The sequence below is a fragment of the Thalassophryne amazonica genome, chromosome 18 (assembly GCF_902500255.1).
Source record: "Thalassophryne amazonica chromosome 18, fThaAma1.1, whole genome shotgun sequence".
NCBI classification, from domain to species: domain Eukaryota; kingdom Metazoa; phylum Chordata; class Actinopteri; order Batrachoidiformes; family Batrachoididae; genus Thalassophryne; species Thalassophryne amazonica.
In genome coordinates, this window is record NC_047120.1 from 68,404,155 (window position 1) to 68,415,768 (window position 11,614).

Here is an 11,614-nt window from a genome sequence, read left to right on the forward strand (position 1 = left end):
GGCATAAGATTGCAACCCCCATCCAATTTTGGCGGTGTAGGTAAATATATAACAGAAAAATTAGAGTGATTAAGGCACTTTTGATTAAGATATAATGCAAAAATCTTCACCAAATGGGCTTTTCAATATTAATTTCAAATGTCCACAAACTCCACAATCCGAATCAGATCCGATCAAACTTTGTCAGATGACAGTGTGTCAGTCTGCACCTCACTTTCAAATATGAGAGTGGTTGAGGCACGTTCAGATATAATGTGAAATATAATTAAATGGGGTTGCCAATGTTAAATTTAAATGGCCACATAATCTATAATCTGAATCAGATCCAGATCAAACTTCTTCAATCGATACAGGATACCATCCTACATAACCTTCTCAAATATGAAAGAAATTCAGTCTTTCTGACAGAGTTATGAATTTTTGAAAATTTGTTCCGTGTTCAAGGATAAGGATTTTTCCAGTTTTCAAAGATATTTCCTGACTTTGACCTTGAAAATTGAATATTTTTTTTTGTCTGATATGAATCCTCTGTAAAAAAAAAAAAAAAAAAAAAAAAATCATAACGATTATGGGTTACAGGCTATTGACAACCAAACAAACAGAGGTGAAAGCAAACCTTTGCCTAACGTCACTGGCGGAGGTAAAAATGTGTTAGCAAATCTGATTCCAGCTTGACAGCTGTCATGGCAACTATAAACTTTAACGTTTCCATGCCAACTAGGCTTTCCGAAGCATTGCGGCAATCAGCTCATGACTCAAAGATTCATTCGGCGCCCGTGGGCGACATCTGCTGGACAACTGGATGCAGTGCAGTGAAACAGCTCGTCTTTAATGACGTTACAGTACTGTACTGTAACATTAAATATTTCTGATCGGATGATTTTAATGAGCGTCACACTGATTAGTTTGAGTTTATAATAATAATCATTCCTTTAAGGACCCACGGGACTTTGTACAGCATTCTATGTGTGGCTTTTTGTGATGTCATTGGGCCGCAATTTGAAAAAGAGATAAAGGTTTAATGAAATCTAAATGTGTCTAAAAAATAATTAAAGGTTCAGCCAATCGATCAAAAGTAAACACAAAAAATAAACATACAAACATAAAAGCTTAGTACACAGAGCAACTATATCCTTTACGCTATAATTCAGATTTTATTTATTTAATTCCCAGCATGAATAAGAAGAAGAAGAAAAAAAAGGACGTATCTTTTTGAGTGTGTGTCTTTTAGGACGCCACGAAGCTAAATTGTGAAACCACACAAACGAACCACCTCTCGACGAAGCAGTGAATTTGTGGTTCAAACGTCAGTCACGTGGTATAACGGACTCGCTGTCTGATACACCGAGAAGATCTTAAAAGTTTAAGCGTTTGCAGCGGCGCACTCGAAAACTATCACATTACAATGTCCGATGTGGAATCTGATGAGTTTGACGAGAGTACCACCCTTGGGGTAAGAAAAATATGTTCACTGACTGTTTGACTTAGATGCCGAGTGTTAAACCATGCTAAACATTTAAAAGATCTGATAGTAAGTCCCTTCGGCTGCTCCCTTGTTTGCACTCGGGGTCGCCACAGCAAATCCAAGGTGGATCTGCATGTTGAATTGGCACAGGTTTTACGCCGGATGCCCTTCCTGACACAACTCCACATTACATGGAGAAATGTGGCAGGGGTGGGATTTGAACACAGAACGTTCCGTGACCCTCTGCTTGGGCCATGATACAGACACAAATTGCAGAACAATTCACAGAACAATTCATGGACGAATATACAAGAAATGCTATTGGCGCACAGGACAGGAGGATCACCAACAAAGATATAAAAATTTTGTTTTTATATCTAATGATTTATTTTGTTTTTATGTCTGACTGTTTTTTTTGTTTGTTTGTTTTTTACATCTGAGGGTGTATTTCATTTTTATGTCTGATGTTTTTTTTTTTATGGCCGACGGTTTTTATTTTTACATTTGAGGGTGTATTTTATCTTTTATGTCTGACAGTTTATTTAATTTTTATGTCTGATGTTTGTGGTCCAAGGACAGCTGATGACAGCACTGGTACCACAGTCTCTTGTGCCTTGGCTGGAGGAGTGGAACCAACTTAAACTGATGATTGACTTGCGTGGATGAAACCTCTGACCTTGTCGTGCCACCGGCACACACCCCCCCCCCCCCTTCCTTTTTTAAAAAAAAAAATTGATGCAGCTGATTTGATGTTATTTAATCTTCTAATTTATCCTGTGTTTTGTCAGAAAATTACATCAGTATGAACTTTTCTTGTCTTTATCTTCCTTTCTGAATGCAGTCTTGCCACAGAAACGTCAGTCACACTGTGTTAACACATTTCTTTAACTTGTAATGTATTTTGAACTGTGGTTCTGATGCTTTTTTCTTTTCTTTCTTTATGTACCTGATTTGCAGGAATATGAAGGTGATAGAAATGAAGCAGGGGAGCGACACGGAGTGGGTAAAGCTGTGCTGCCCAATGGAGACATTTATCAGGGACACTACAAAAATGGAAAGAGACACGGGCAGGTTCTGTATGACAGCGCACCACCACAGTGGTCTGGCGTCAAATCCAAAATGGATTTAAAGCTATAGTCAAGCGTTGCATTTATATCACAACCAAATAGTGTGTATGTTTGTGTGACATATGACACTATTTATTAAAATGCATGAAAGTAGTTTTTGATCCACATTCCTCATTCTTCCAGTGATAAATACAGTTATTCTAACTCCTGGATCTGCATCCAAGTCTAGATAATCTGACAGTTGCACTAAAAGAAATAACAAGCACTGTATGGGTTGACGGTAGATTTCCAGTATCCATCATTTAATAGAGACACGTGAACTGGCCAGCAGGTGCCAGTGTTGAGCATGCCATTCTTGCTATTCCACTGAAATATTTTTTTCTTTTGTGCACTTTGTTAGGGGACATATCAGTTCAGGAATAGTGCAAGATATGTGGGATGTTATAACCAGAACAAGAAACATGGTCAGGGTACCTTCTACTATCCAGATGGATCCAAATATGAAGGTATGATGGTGGATAATTGTTAGTTTCTGCATGTCACATCCTGCAAGTGTTTCAAAGTTTTATCAGCGTACATCACATGCTGTGCTACCCGATGCCGAGATGTGTGTGCATTCTTCTTCGTTTTATGTCAGGCTTATGGGTTGATGACCTGAGACAGGGTCATGGCATCTACACTTACCCCAATGGAGACACATACAGTGGAGAGTGGCTGAAGCACATGAGGTACAACTGCAGCTTTACTGTATATTCTCTATTGACTGTCTCAACATGGCTTAGGCCGTAGCGACGCTGTGTTTCATTTCTGTAACCTTAAAACATCAAATCTCACCTGCAGGCTAAACATTCTAGATGTCATTCAATATGCAAATACACAAAAACCATTTTGTTTTTGTCTAATTTCCAGGCATGGACAGGGTGTGTACCACTATCATGACACTGGCTCCAGGTACAAAGGATCATGGGTGAATGACAAGATGGAGTCAAGCGGAGAGTTTATCCACGCCAACCACAGATACCAGGGCAACTTTGTCAGCAACACTGTAAGTTCTCCTTTTATTACTCACTTCAAACGCTCGGCCAGTCATTGCTGATGAGGATGGAGAGGAGCCTGGATGTTGTGATTCTTTGTTCTATCACCTTGTGCCTGAAAAGTGTACAAATCAAATGCTACGTTTCCCAAAAATGCTTGGTATTAAGTGTTTTTACAAACGTCTTTATAATTATTGTGTTTGTTTGTGGGAACACATGCGTGTGCTCTTCAGAGGTTCTCAGACTGCTGATCAGATTCATTCATTTATTTTCTATACCTGCTTATTCCAGTTCAGGGTCATGGGGTCTGGAGCTTCTCCCAGCAGTTATTGGATGAGATGCAGGGCAAGACCTGCTCAGGCAGCCAGTAGATACATATTAATAATGAATGTTTGTGAGTGCAGTGGAAATACTCATTATTTATTGTATATGACACCTAAAGAAATCCTAGTCTTTTGACATTTTACTTCTTAGCCATTTCTTCTTTAAACAGTAAGCTGAAAGCAGTGCCTGTGTTCACGCAGCAGTTGCTTTGTCCCGCGAGCTGCCGACTGCTGGAAACTGACACGTACGTGTGGACGCACGCGTCTATTTTCCTCAATCCAGTGAAAAACTGCAATAGGAACTTGTCCAATTCTTTATCTCACAGCACTTCTAGGGCTGTTAAAGATGTTCCCATTAATACTGTGTAAGCTTTTAATCACTTAATGGAATACTGGACTTAGTTTCCTCATATTATGGACACGTTTACAAAAGGTAGTGGAGTCATTCAACAAAGAAAGTAAAAACCAAACTGCATGAAAAATGGCATCAGTCGTACTGTACCCCATGGACTATTTCTCAATATAAATGGGACAAATAGTCAATGTCACATGACATACAACCCACCAATAAAATGACATGGATCTATGCTGCCTCAGTCAATTTGTATATTTAAAAGAAAGAAAAAAAAATGCAGCTGTTTTGTGATTGTGAAGTTGCTTTGGCTGAACGATCCCAAAGTTTTCCAAGAACATCATGTTGATCAACTCTTTATTTCTCAGTTATTATCGTATGTTTTCTTTATGGACTCATGTTACGAGGTGAATTTACAAAGTGTTCAGGGTTTTTTTTTAATTAATCTGAAAAGATCTGTTTCTAAAATAAAGTTCTCTTTAATATTTTGGGTTTTTGCTATCATAGTAGCAAAAAAAGAATAAACTTGATTACACAGAAGCACTGGTATGCCTAAGACTTTTCCACATCTGCAAGCATATAAGATTCAGGGTTAAATTTAAGGTCCGTAACAAGCAGCAGCTTTTCATGGCATTGAGGTTTTTAATATTAAGAACGAATCTTCCATGCTGTTAATGTGAGAGCGTTCTTGATGGTTATGATCTTCTTTTGCAGCCGTCTGGTCCGGGGAAATACATATTTGACAACGGCTGCGAGCAGCACGGAGAATTCCACCGACAGGTAAGTTAGTATTCAAACAATGCCTCCTCCATCCTTAAAAACGCACAGGGAGCTGGACTGAGTGAGCATGTTGTGGACTTATTACCTCCCTCTAGAGGGCGTAGAATTAATTATCCTGACTGACAAAGTGCACAAAACATCACAAGTAAAAAAAACATTGTTTGTATTATTAGTGTGCACACGTGGTCCCGCAGATGAGAAACTGTGTTTTGGTTCAAATATGAGTGAATTTCTTCTCTGTATGTGGTGTGTGTTTTAATATTTGTCTTTCTCCTGCACGGCTCCTGACAGGACAAAGCCGAGGGGGAGTCAGACCCCACCATCACCCTCAAATGGACTCCACAGTATTTCACTGCAACACAAAGGACTCCTGATGTGGAGCCATGAGGCGAATTTCATCAGCTCAGCGTGGTCGTGTGATATCAGACAGCTGGTCCATTTCCACTGTCACTACAGACAGAAGATCTTAACTACGGTCATTATTACCTGTAAAAAAAAAACAAAAACAGCTAACATAAATAAAATAAATTCCATATAATGGTGTTAAATAATTTGAATAGATATTTGTCACAGTGGTGACAGGTCTGTTTTTGTCAGTCTACAGACAGAAAACTAATCGTTTGTGTAATCTCTCCACAGTCCCACCTGTTAAAAAGATAAATAAATGACACGAAAACCTCTCAGTGACTCAAGATATTTTTTTTATTTTTTGGTCTCCATCTGATTCTATTGCTATCTGTTGGAAAACTCATGAATATTATTAATAATGCTTACTTTTGTGGTTTTATATTCTCCAATTAAAAAAAAAAAAAAGAGTATATGGAAGAAAAACCAGACAAAATTCATTATTCTTACCGAGACATAAAAAGCAAAATAATTATTTTTCAGTCGGTAAATGCAGATTTTTCTTAAATGTTTTCATGAAACTGAGTAATAATAGAATATTTAAGATGAAAAGTAGAGAATTTCTGCATAAAACTAAAAAAATACACTGCACACACAAAAACAAGTAAACTGTTATAACTTGTTGGATAACAGATTGTGACATTTACAAGAATTAATATTGCATTCTTGCTCCCACAACAGTTATTTGTATTTTTGGTGAAGTACTGTGCAAAAGATTTATTCATGGCCAAATCAAAATTAAGTCAGCAAAATACAGCAAAAATTATGAAAGTTTTACTGATAAATGAATGCCAAACACCTTTAAGATCCATTTAGCTAAATAAAATCCTTTTCAGACTTCAGATTTATTTTTTTAACATAAAAAGGGTTAATAGTGTTAAATATCAGGTGTGTTTTAAAATGAAACAGCATAAAACAGATTTCTGCCACTTCAATACAGATAAAAATCATTCTGGTCCCTGTCCTGATGGCACGTAAACTAATCTCTGAGTGAGGCAGAATTCTGAAATGAGCAGTAATATCAAGTGTCACCTGGTGGGCGTGGCCTGCAATATGAGCAACTCATAATTTGATGGAACATGGGTGCCGATTTTTTCTTTGTCAGACCAGAAAATCACTTGGCGCTCTGAGGCAAGGTCCAGAATGCCCAAGTTGCTCCCGGTGTGTAGTGAGCTGTAGTGAGGTGCATGGCAGCACCCTGACATTGGTGGGCGAATGTGAGGCATCATTGTAAAGCGCTCTGAGCTTCTGATTTGGAAAGAAATGCAAACCATTTACTTATTTCCATTGTGGCCCTCATGAGTCCCAACCAGGGTCAGTTCTGGACAAAAAACAAAACTTGATTATTTTCCTTTGTGCACATCTTAATATGTCGTGGTTTAAGTGAAGCTCTCAGACAAATTCATTCACTATACCTGTCCCAGACGTTAGACAGCTTTATTTTGAAAGTCTCAGTTGGATCATTTCGCGTGACGTCACACCTTCATATTCACCAGCGGGACCGGTTTCTGCAGTTTCTTCCTGAAAGACGGGTGAAATTATGGATAAACAGGATAACAACGCGTGTTCTCACCGGGTGCCGCTTTTTACATTCGGGGTGATATCCGACGTCCAGTACGCAGACATTAACGACGGGTCGGATTACACCAAAACGCGGAGGCGGTTTTACCGGAACAGCCTCCAGCTGCTCCGGAACGCGATGCGGAGCTGGTCGTCTGTTCGACCCGGGTTCATCCTGCAGCTGGGGGACGTTATCGACGGCTTCAACAAGCAGCACGGCGACTCTGAACGGGCTCTGGAGTCGGTACTGACGGAGCTGAGCTCCGGGGAGGCGGAAGTCCACCATGTTTGGGGAAACCACGAGTTCTACAACTTCAACCGGCGTGAACTGATGGGCTCGAAGCTCAACAGCGCCCCCCGCAGGGACGGCGGACTGCTCGCTCAGGATATTTACGCCTACACCTTCAGCCCCGCCCCCGGCTTCATCTTTGTGGTGTTGGATGCTTATGACGTCAGCGTGTTGGGCCGAGAGGAGTCCAGCGAACAGCACAGAACCGCCCTGGATTTAATAAAACGCTACAACAGCAATCAGGATCTCAACTGTCCCCCGAGTACTGCATCTCGTTACACTTTTACTTTCTGCTACGCAGTATTTATAGGGTAATTTGTGCATGTGCCTGATCAGAGTAGCACTTTGATCAGGCAGAAGCTTTGTAGTTCAGGTCTTATATGTAAAGGATCAGTAGTTCCAGAGATACTTTAATCTTAACCTGCGTCCCCAAGTCCTAAATGGCGATGTAATAATATTGTCGGGACCTAATGTCAGAACTGTTCCTGTATTGGGCCGTTGGTATTTTTGCTTATCCAGAGATTCCATAGTGTCAAGCAGATGAGAGTCAACAACTCCATCTGTCTGGGACACCAGTACCATGTAGGTTACTTCCCCAAACGTAGTCCGTACCTGGTCACAGCTGGGTGGAACAACGCCGATGAAGTGCTTTGTCCAAGCTTGCAAACAGGTATGAGTGGGAGTTGAACCCCGGCCTACATACTGGCACCCCAACTCCTTTCCACCAATCTACCTGCTCTCTTAGGCCTGGACCAGCTAGCGAGTTAACCCGGTTACTACTTGAGTATTGAACTAGCCCGTGTTACAGCTGACTGGAAATGACATGCATCTGTTTATGGAACAGTGTTTCTTTCGTAAGGTAGAATTATAGTTGTATTTTGGCCGGTGCTTACTGTCGTTGCCTTTAAGCTCAGCGGAATCGGTTTCTTGAGTGTTTTGGCATCAACAGTTCTTGTACATTCAGCTGTTCCCAATTTCTCAGGGTCACCACAGTAAATCCAGTACAGATCCACAATGGGATTTGGCACAGATTTTACACCGGATGCCCTCTCTGATGCAACTGAACATTACACGGAGAATGAGCAGGGGTGGTCTAGAACCAGGAACCTTCTCTTTAGAAACAGTTGACAAAATTGACTTGAATTGAGCCCCCGATGACTTGAGTGAAACGTTGCGAGTGTGAACAGCCAGTTAGTCCATTAAGAGTTAAACCGTCAACGTTTAGACATTTCAGACGCTTGTAACTAAGGAAATGAATAATTTGTGTAGAATTCAGTTATGCTTTATTTTATCAGACACATTGATGGGACGCATTCTGTTCTTACAGCTTACAGTGTTTTCTTGTTTTAGTGTGTCTGGACCACACAAGATACAGGATGTTCAACGGCGGCTTCAGTAAGACTCAGCTGGACTGGCTGGATGACCTTCTGTCCGCGGCTGATGAGAAACAGGAAAGAGTCACAATTGTTAGTAAGTAAAATCTGAGGAAAGTGATAGTTTGTCGTGTGATTATGAGCCTGAAAAAGCGTCACGGCACTGATGATAAAGTCATTATTTGGGGCAGGTCACATCCCCGTGCACCCAAAGGCTGCCGACCCCATGTGCCTCGCCTGGAACTACGACGAGCTCCTGACGGTACTGCGGCACCACCGCAGTGTGGTCTGCTTCTTGGCCGGACACGCCCATGACGGCGAGTACTACTGGGACAAAGACACGAGAGTGCACCACCTGACTTTAGATGCCGTCATCGAGACGCCGCCGGACAGCAACGCCTTCGGCACCATCTCCGCATACGAGGACAGAATGGGCCTGCAGGGAACCGGAAGGGTGTGCGATCAAGTGTTCATGTTTCCAAAATCAGATCTAAACCAAAGATTAAAAAAAAAAACCTCAGATTTATAGATTAGTGATTGGATACTTCACATCTTACGGCCCGGTCACATGGCACACGACGATTCCTGAATGAAGCGAAAAAGTAAAAAAGTCTCAAATCACTGAGAAAAGGTGGACGAATGAGCATTTGACTTTTCCCATCACTGAGTAGCCTGCGTAACAAGAGCGCAAAAGGAATGAAAGAGGAACAAAACAAAACCAAAGCTAACGATCTCCACGCTTTAAACAAAAACGTGCCTGGAGTGGATCCACCTGCTGCAGGAAGGAAGCTGTGCGAAGGTTAAACAATGCAAATGAAAGTCCAGATTTCTTGTTTCGTTTGGGCTTCGTTGCCCTTCGTTAAGTGCCGTGTGACGGGGCCATTAGATAGTCCTTCTGAAAATTGTACTTTAAAGGAGTATTCTTCAGATTGGGACAGTATGTTTGAGAACGTCTCAGCAGTGGTGGTGGTGGGGGGGCTCACTGGTCATCTATATATTAAAAGCCAAGTGGCCTCTGTGTGTGCGTGTATGTGTTTGTGTGTGTAAAAAACTTTGATCACGGAGAAACTGGGGAGAGCTGACGTGCCGTTTGGTATGTTTATGTATTTTGGGTCAAGGATGAACGCAGCGAAAATGGGAAGTTGATGGGACTAATATTTTTGGAGAAATTAGGGATATTGAACAATGGCCATTGATGTCACCATTAATCAGTTGCTGGTAACCAGACAAGCTCTGAGCAAAGGAAACATCTCAACCTTGCCAGTAGTAAAACATGACATCAACTAAATGTGCCAAATAATAAATACAATTATTCACAAAACTTTCACAAATTATTCACAAAACTGAAAACTCAAGATGAGATTTGGGTTTTATTGCTCAGTGACCCCAAGTTTCCATTTATTTCACTCGAGTACTGTCCTTGAAAATAACAGTGTGAAATGATCCCTCACTCAGTGTTTTTTAGTAACCACTGAGACGAGCGAGCAGGTTTTGGGCAGAAATTATTACTCAAAGTGGCCCCAAAACTAAAGTTTTATTCTGGAAAATGACTTCTCATCCTGATGCTGGAATGACCCCTGTACAGGTCCAAAAACTGTTCCAGCCATGTGAATGTTACTTCAGATGAGTACTTCCAATCATTTCTGGCACTTTATTCAGATATTTTATGTTCAGATCCTGAGTTTGTTTGACATATGTACTGTATGATATACTGACATTAGTTGAATATTGGAGCTAAATGAGGCAGCTTCCTTAGTTCTGCCTTTTTGTGATTTGCACATGACTTGTATTCTTATTTTGTTACTTTCACAGTTTATTATGCAACTGATCAATGCATTGTATTTATTAAAATTTGATGAATAAAATAATCTTTGTAACAGCAGCTTTCGTCTGTGTGTCTGAAATACATCATCCACGTACATCAGGTTTGCGGCTGATGCGATGGACCAAGAAGGGCACCCTTAAGAGCACATACCTCTACCTAAATCCAGGAAATCTGTTGTATAGGACTTGATGTTGATATCCCTTAATGACTACTTGAGGCACTGACGTGAGTGATGGTATCCTTTGGGTTGTCAAGTGGGCGCCCTCCTTCTTGGGTGTTTCGCTGATAAGCCCACGACACCTCCAGAGGGTTCAGCAGTGAGTCCCAGCGTCCCAGGTTCACTCCCTGGATGCCATCACCTCACTTGAAGGCCCAGACGGAGTCTTCCCTTTTCAGCAGCGGAGGAGAGGTCTTTGACTGCCTGCCGATGGGCCTTCCCTCGTACTCCCAACTCCCTGAGCAGCCTGGATGTTGAGGTGGCTACAAATCCTCTGCAGCCTACTTCCACTCGGCGTACCTTCACATTCCAGCCTTGTTGCGCATCAACTACAAGTCCAGTGTACCTCAACCTTTTCCGCTCATAGGCTTCCTCCACTGCGCCCTCCCAGGGCACAGTGAGCTCGATGATGTAAACGAGCTTGAACGAGGATGACCACAGGACAAGGTCTGGTCGTAGGCTGGTGGTTGTGATTTCCGCTGGGAAGCACAGTTTCTTTTCCAAGTCTGCCAGCAGCTTCCAGTCCTGCGCTCTGCCCAGCTGACCAGTGTCTGACCTTGCAGTTCTAAGGTTGGTTTGCTGAAAGCCCTCCCAAACAAATGATGCTGGCTGCCACTGGGATGAAGGGCATTCACGCTTGTCCGCTGACTTTCCAACACTGCCGCAAGACCAACCAAACAAAAAAAGCAAATAAACAAATTGGACGCTACACCATCATTTCTCTCTCTCTCTCTCTATATATATATATATACTCAACAAAAATATAAATGCAACACTTTTGGTTTTGCTCCCATTTTGTATGAGATGAACTCAAAGATCTAAAACTTTTTCCACATACACAATATCACCATTTCCCTCAAATATTGTTCACAAACCAGTCTAAATCTGTGATAGTGAGCACTTCTCCTTTGCTGAGATAATCCA

General features: G+C 41.4%; 2 protein-coding genes across 3 annotated transcripts; both read left to right on the forward strand.

Moving 5' to 3' along the window:
* Window positions 1-1,303: 1,303 nt before the first annotated feature.
* On the forward strand, window positions 1,304-5,519 carry LOC117530849 (radial spoke head 1 homolog). Its single transcript, XM_034193791.1, has 7 exons — window positions 1,304-1,453; window positions 2,423-2,536; window positions 2,933-3,038; window positions 3,170-3,260; window positions 3,442-3,577; window positions 4,956-5,021; window positions 5,313-5,519. The coding sequence occupies exons 1-7, from the start codon at window positions 1,406-1,408 to the stop codon at window positions 5,406-5,408; spliced, it is 657 nt and encodes a 218-aa protein (XP_034049682.1). The 5' UTR covers window positions 1,304-1,405; the 3' UTR covers window positions 5,409-5,519.
* A 1,371-nt stretch (window positions 5,520-6,890) lies between these two features.
* adprm (ADP-ribose/CDP-alcohol diphosphatase, manganese-dependent) lies at window positions 6,891-9,701 on the forward strand. Of its 2 annotated transcripts, XM_034194439.1 has the most exons (4): window positions 6,895-7,537; window positions 8,626-8,745; window positions 8,840-9,201; window positions 9,531-9,701. In XM_034194439.1, exons 1-3 carry the CDS (start codon window positions 6,967-6,969, stop codon window positions 9,175-9,177), a joined length of 1,029 nt encoding a protein of 342 aa, XP_034050330.1. In that variant the 5' UTR covers window positions 6,895-6,966; the 3' UTR covers window positions 9,178-9,201; window positions 9,531-9,701. The 2 variants fall into 2 exon arrangements, with proteins under 2 accessions (XP_034050331.1, XP_034050330.1); XM_034194440.1 differs by lacking the exon at window positions 9,531-9,701 and having other exon boundaries at window positions 6,891-7,537; window positions 8,824-9,078.
* The last annotated feature ends 1,913 nt before the right edge of the window (window positions 9,702-11,614 follow it).

What these genes read in the sequence shown, in the direction of transcription:
- LOC117530849 (XM_034193791.1), top strand. Translation starts at nt 1,406, where the DNA reads ATGTCCGATGTGGAATCTGATGAGTTTGACGAGAGTACCACCCTTGGG. An exon ending in ACGAGAGTACCACCCTTGGG is followed by an intron (nt 1,454 to 2,422) that starts GTAAGAAAAATA and finishes CCTGATTTGCAG; the next exon opens with GAATATGAAGGTGATAGAAA. An exon ending in ACGGAGAATTCCACCGACAG is followed by an intron (nt 5,022 to 5,312) that starts GTAAGTTAGTAT and finishes GGCTCCTGACAG; the next exon opens with GACAAAGCCGAGGGGGAGTC.
- adprm (XM_034194439.1), top strand. Translation starts at nt 6,967, where the DNA reads ATGGATAAACAGGATAACAACGCGTGTTCTCACCGGGTGCCGCTTTTT. An exon ending in GGATCTCAACTGTCCCCCGA is followed by an intron (nt 7,538 to 8,625) that starts GTACTGCATCTC and finishes TTCTTGTTTTAG; the next exon opens with TGTGTCTGGACCACACAAGA. An exon ending in GGAAAGAGTCACAATTGTTA is followed by an intron (nt 8,746 to 8,839) that starts GTAAGTAAAATC and finishes TATTTGGGGCAG; the next exon opens with GTCACATCCCCGTGCACCCA.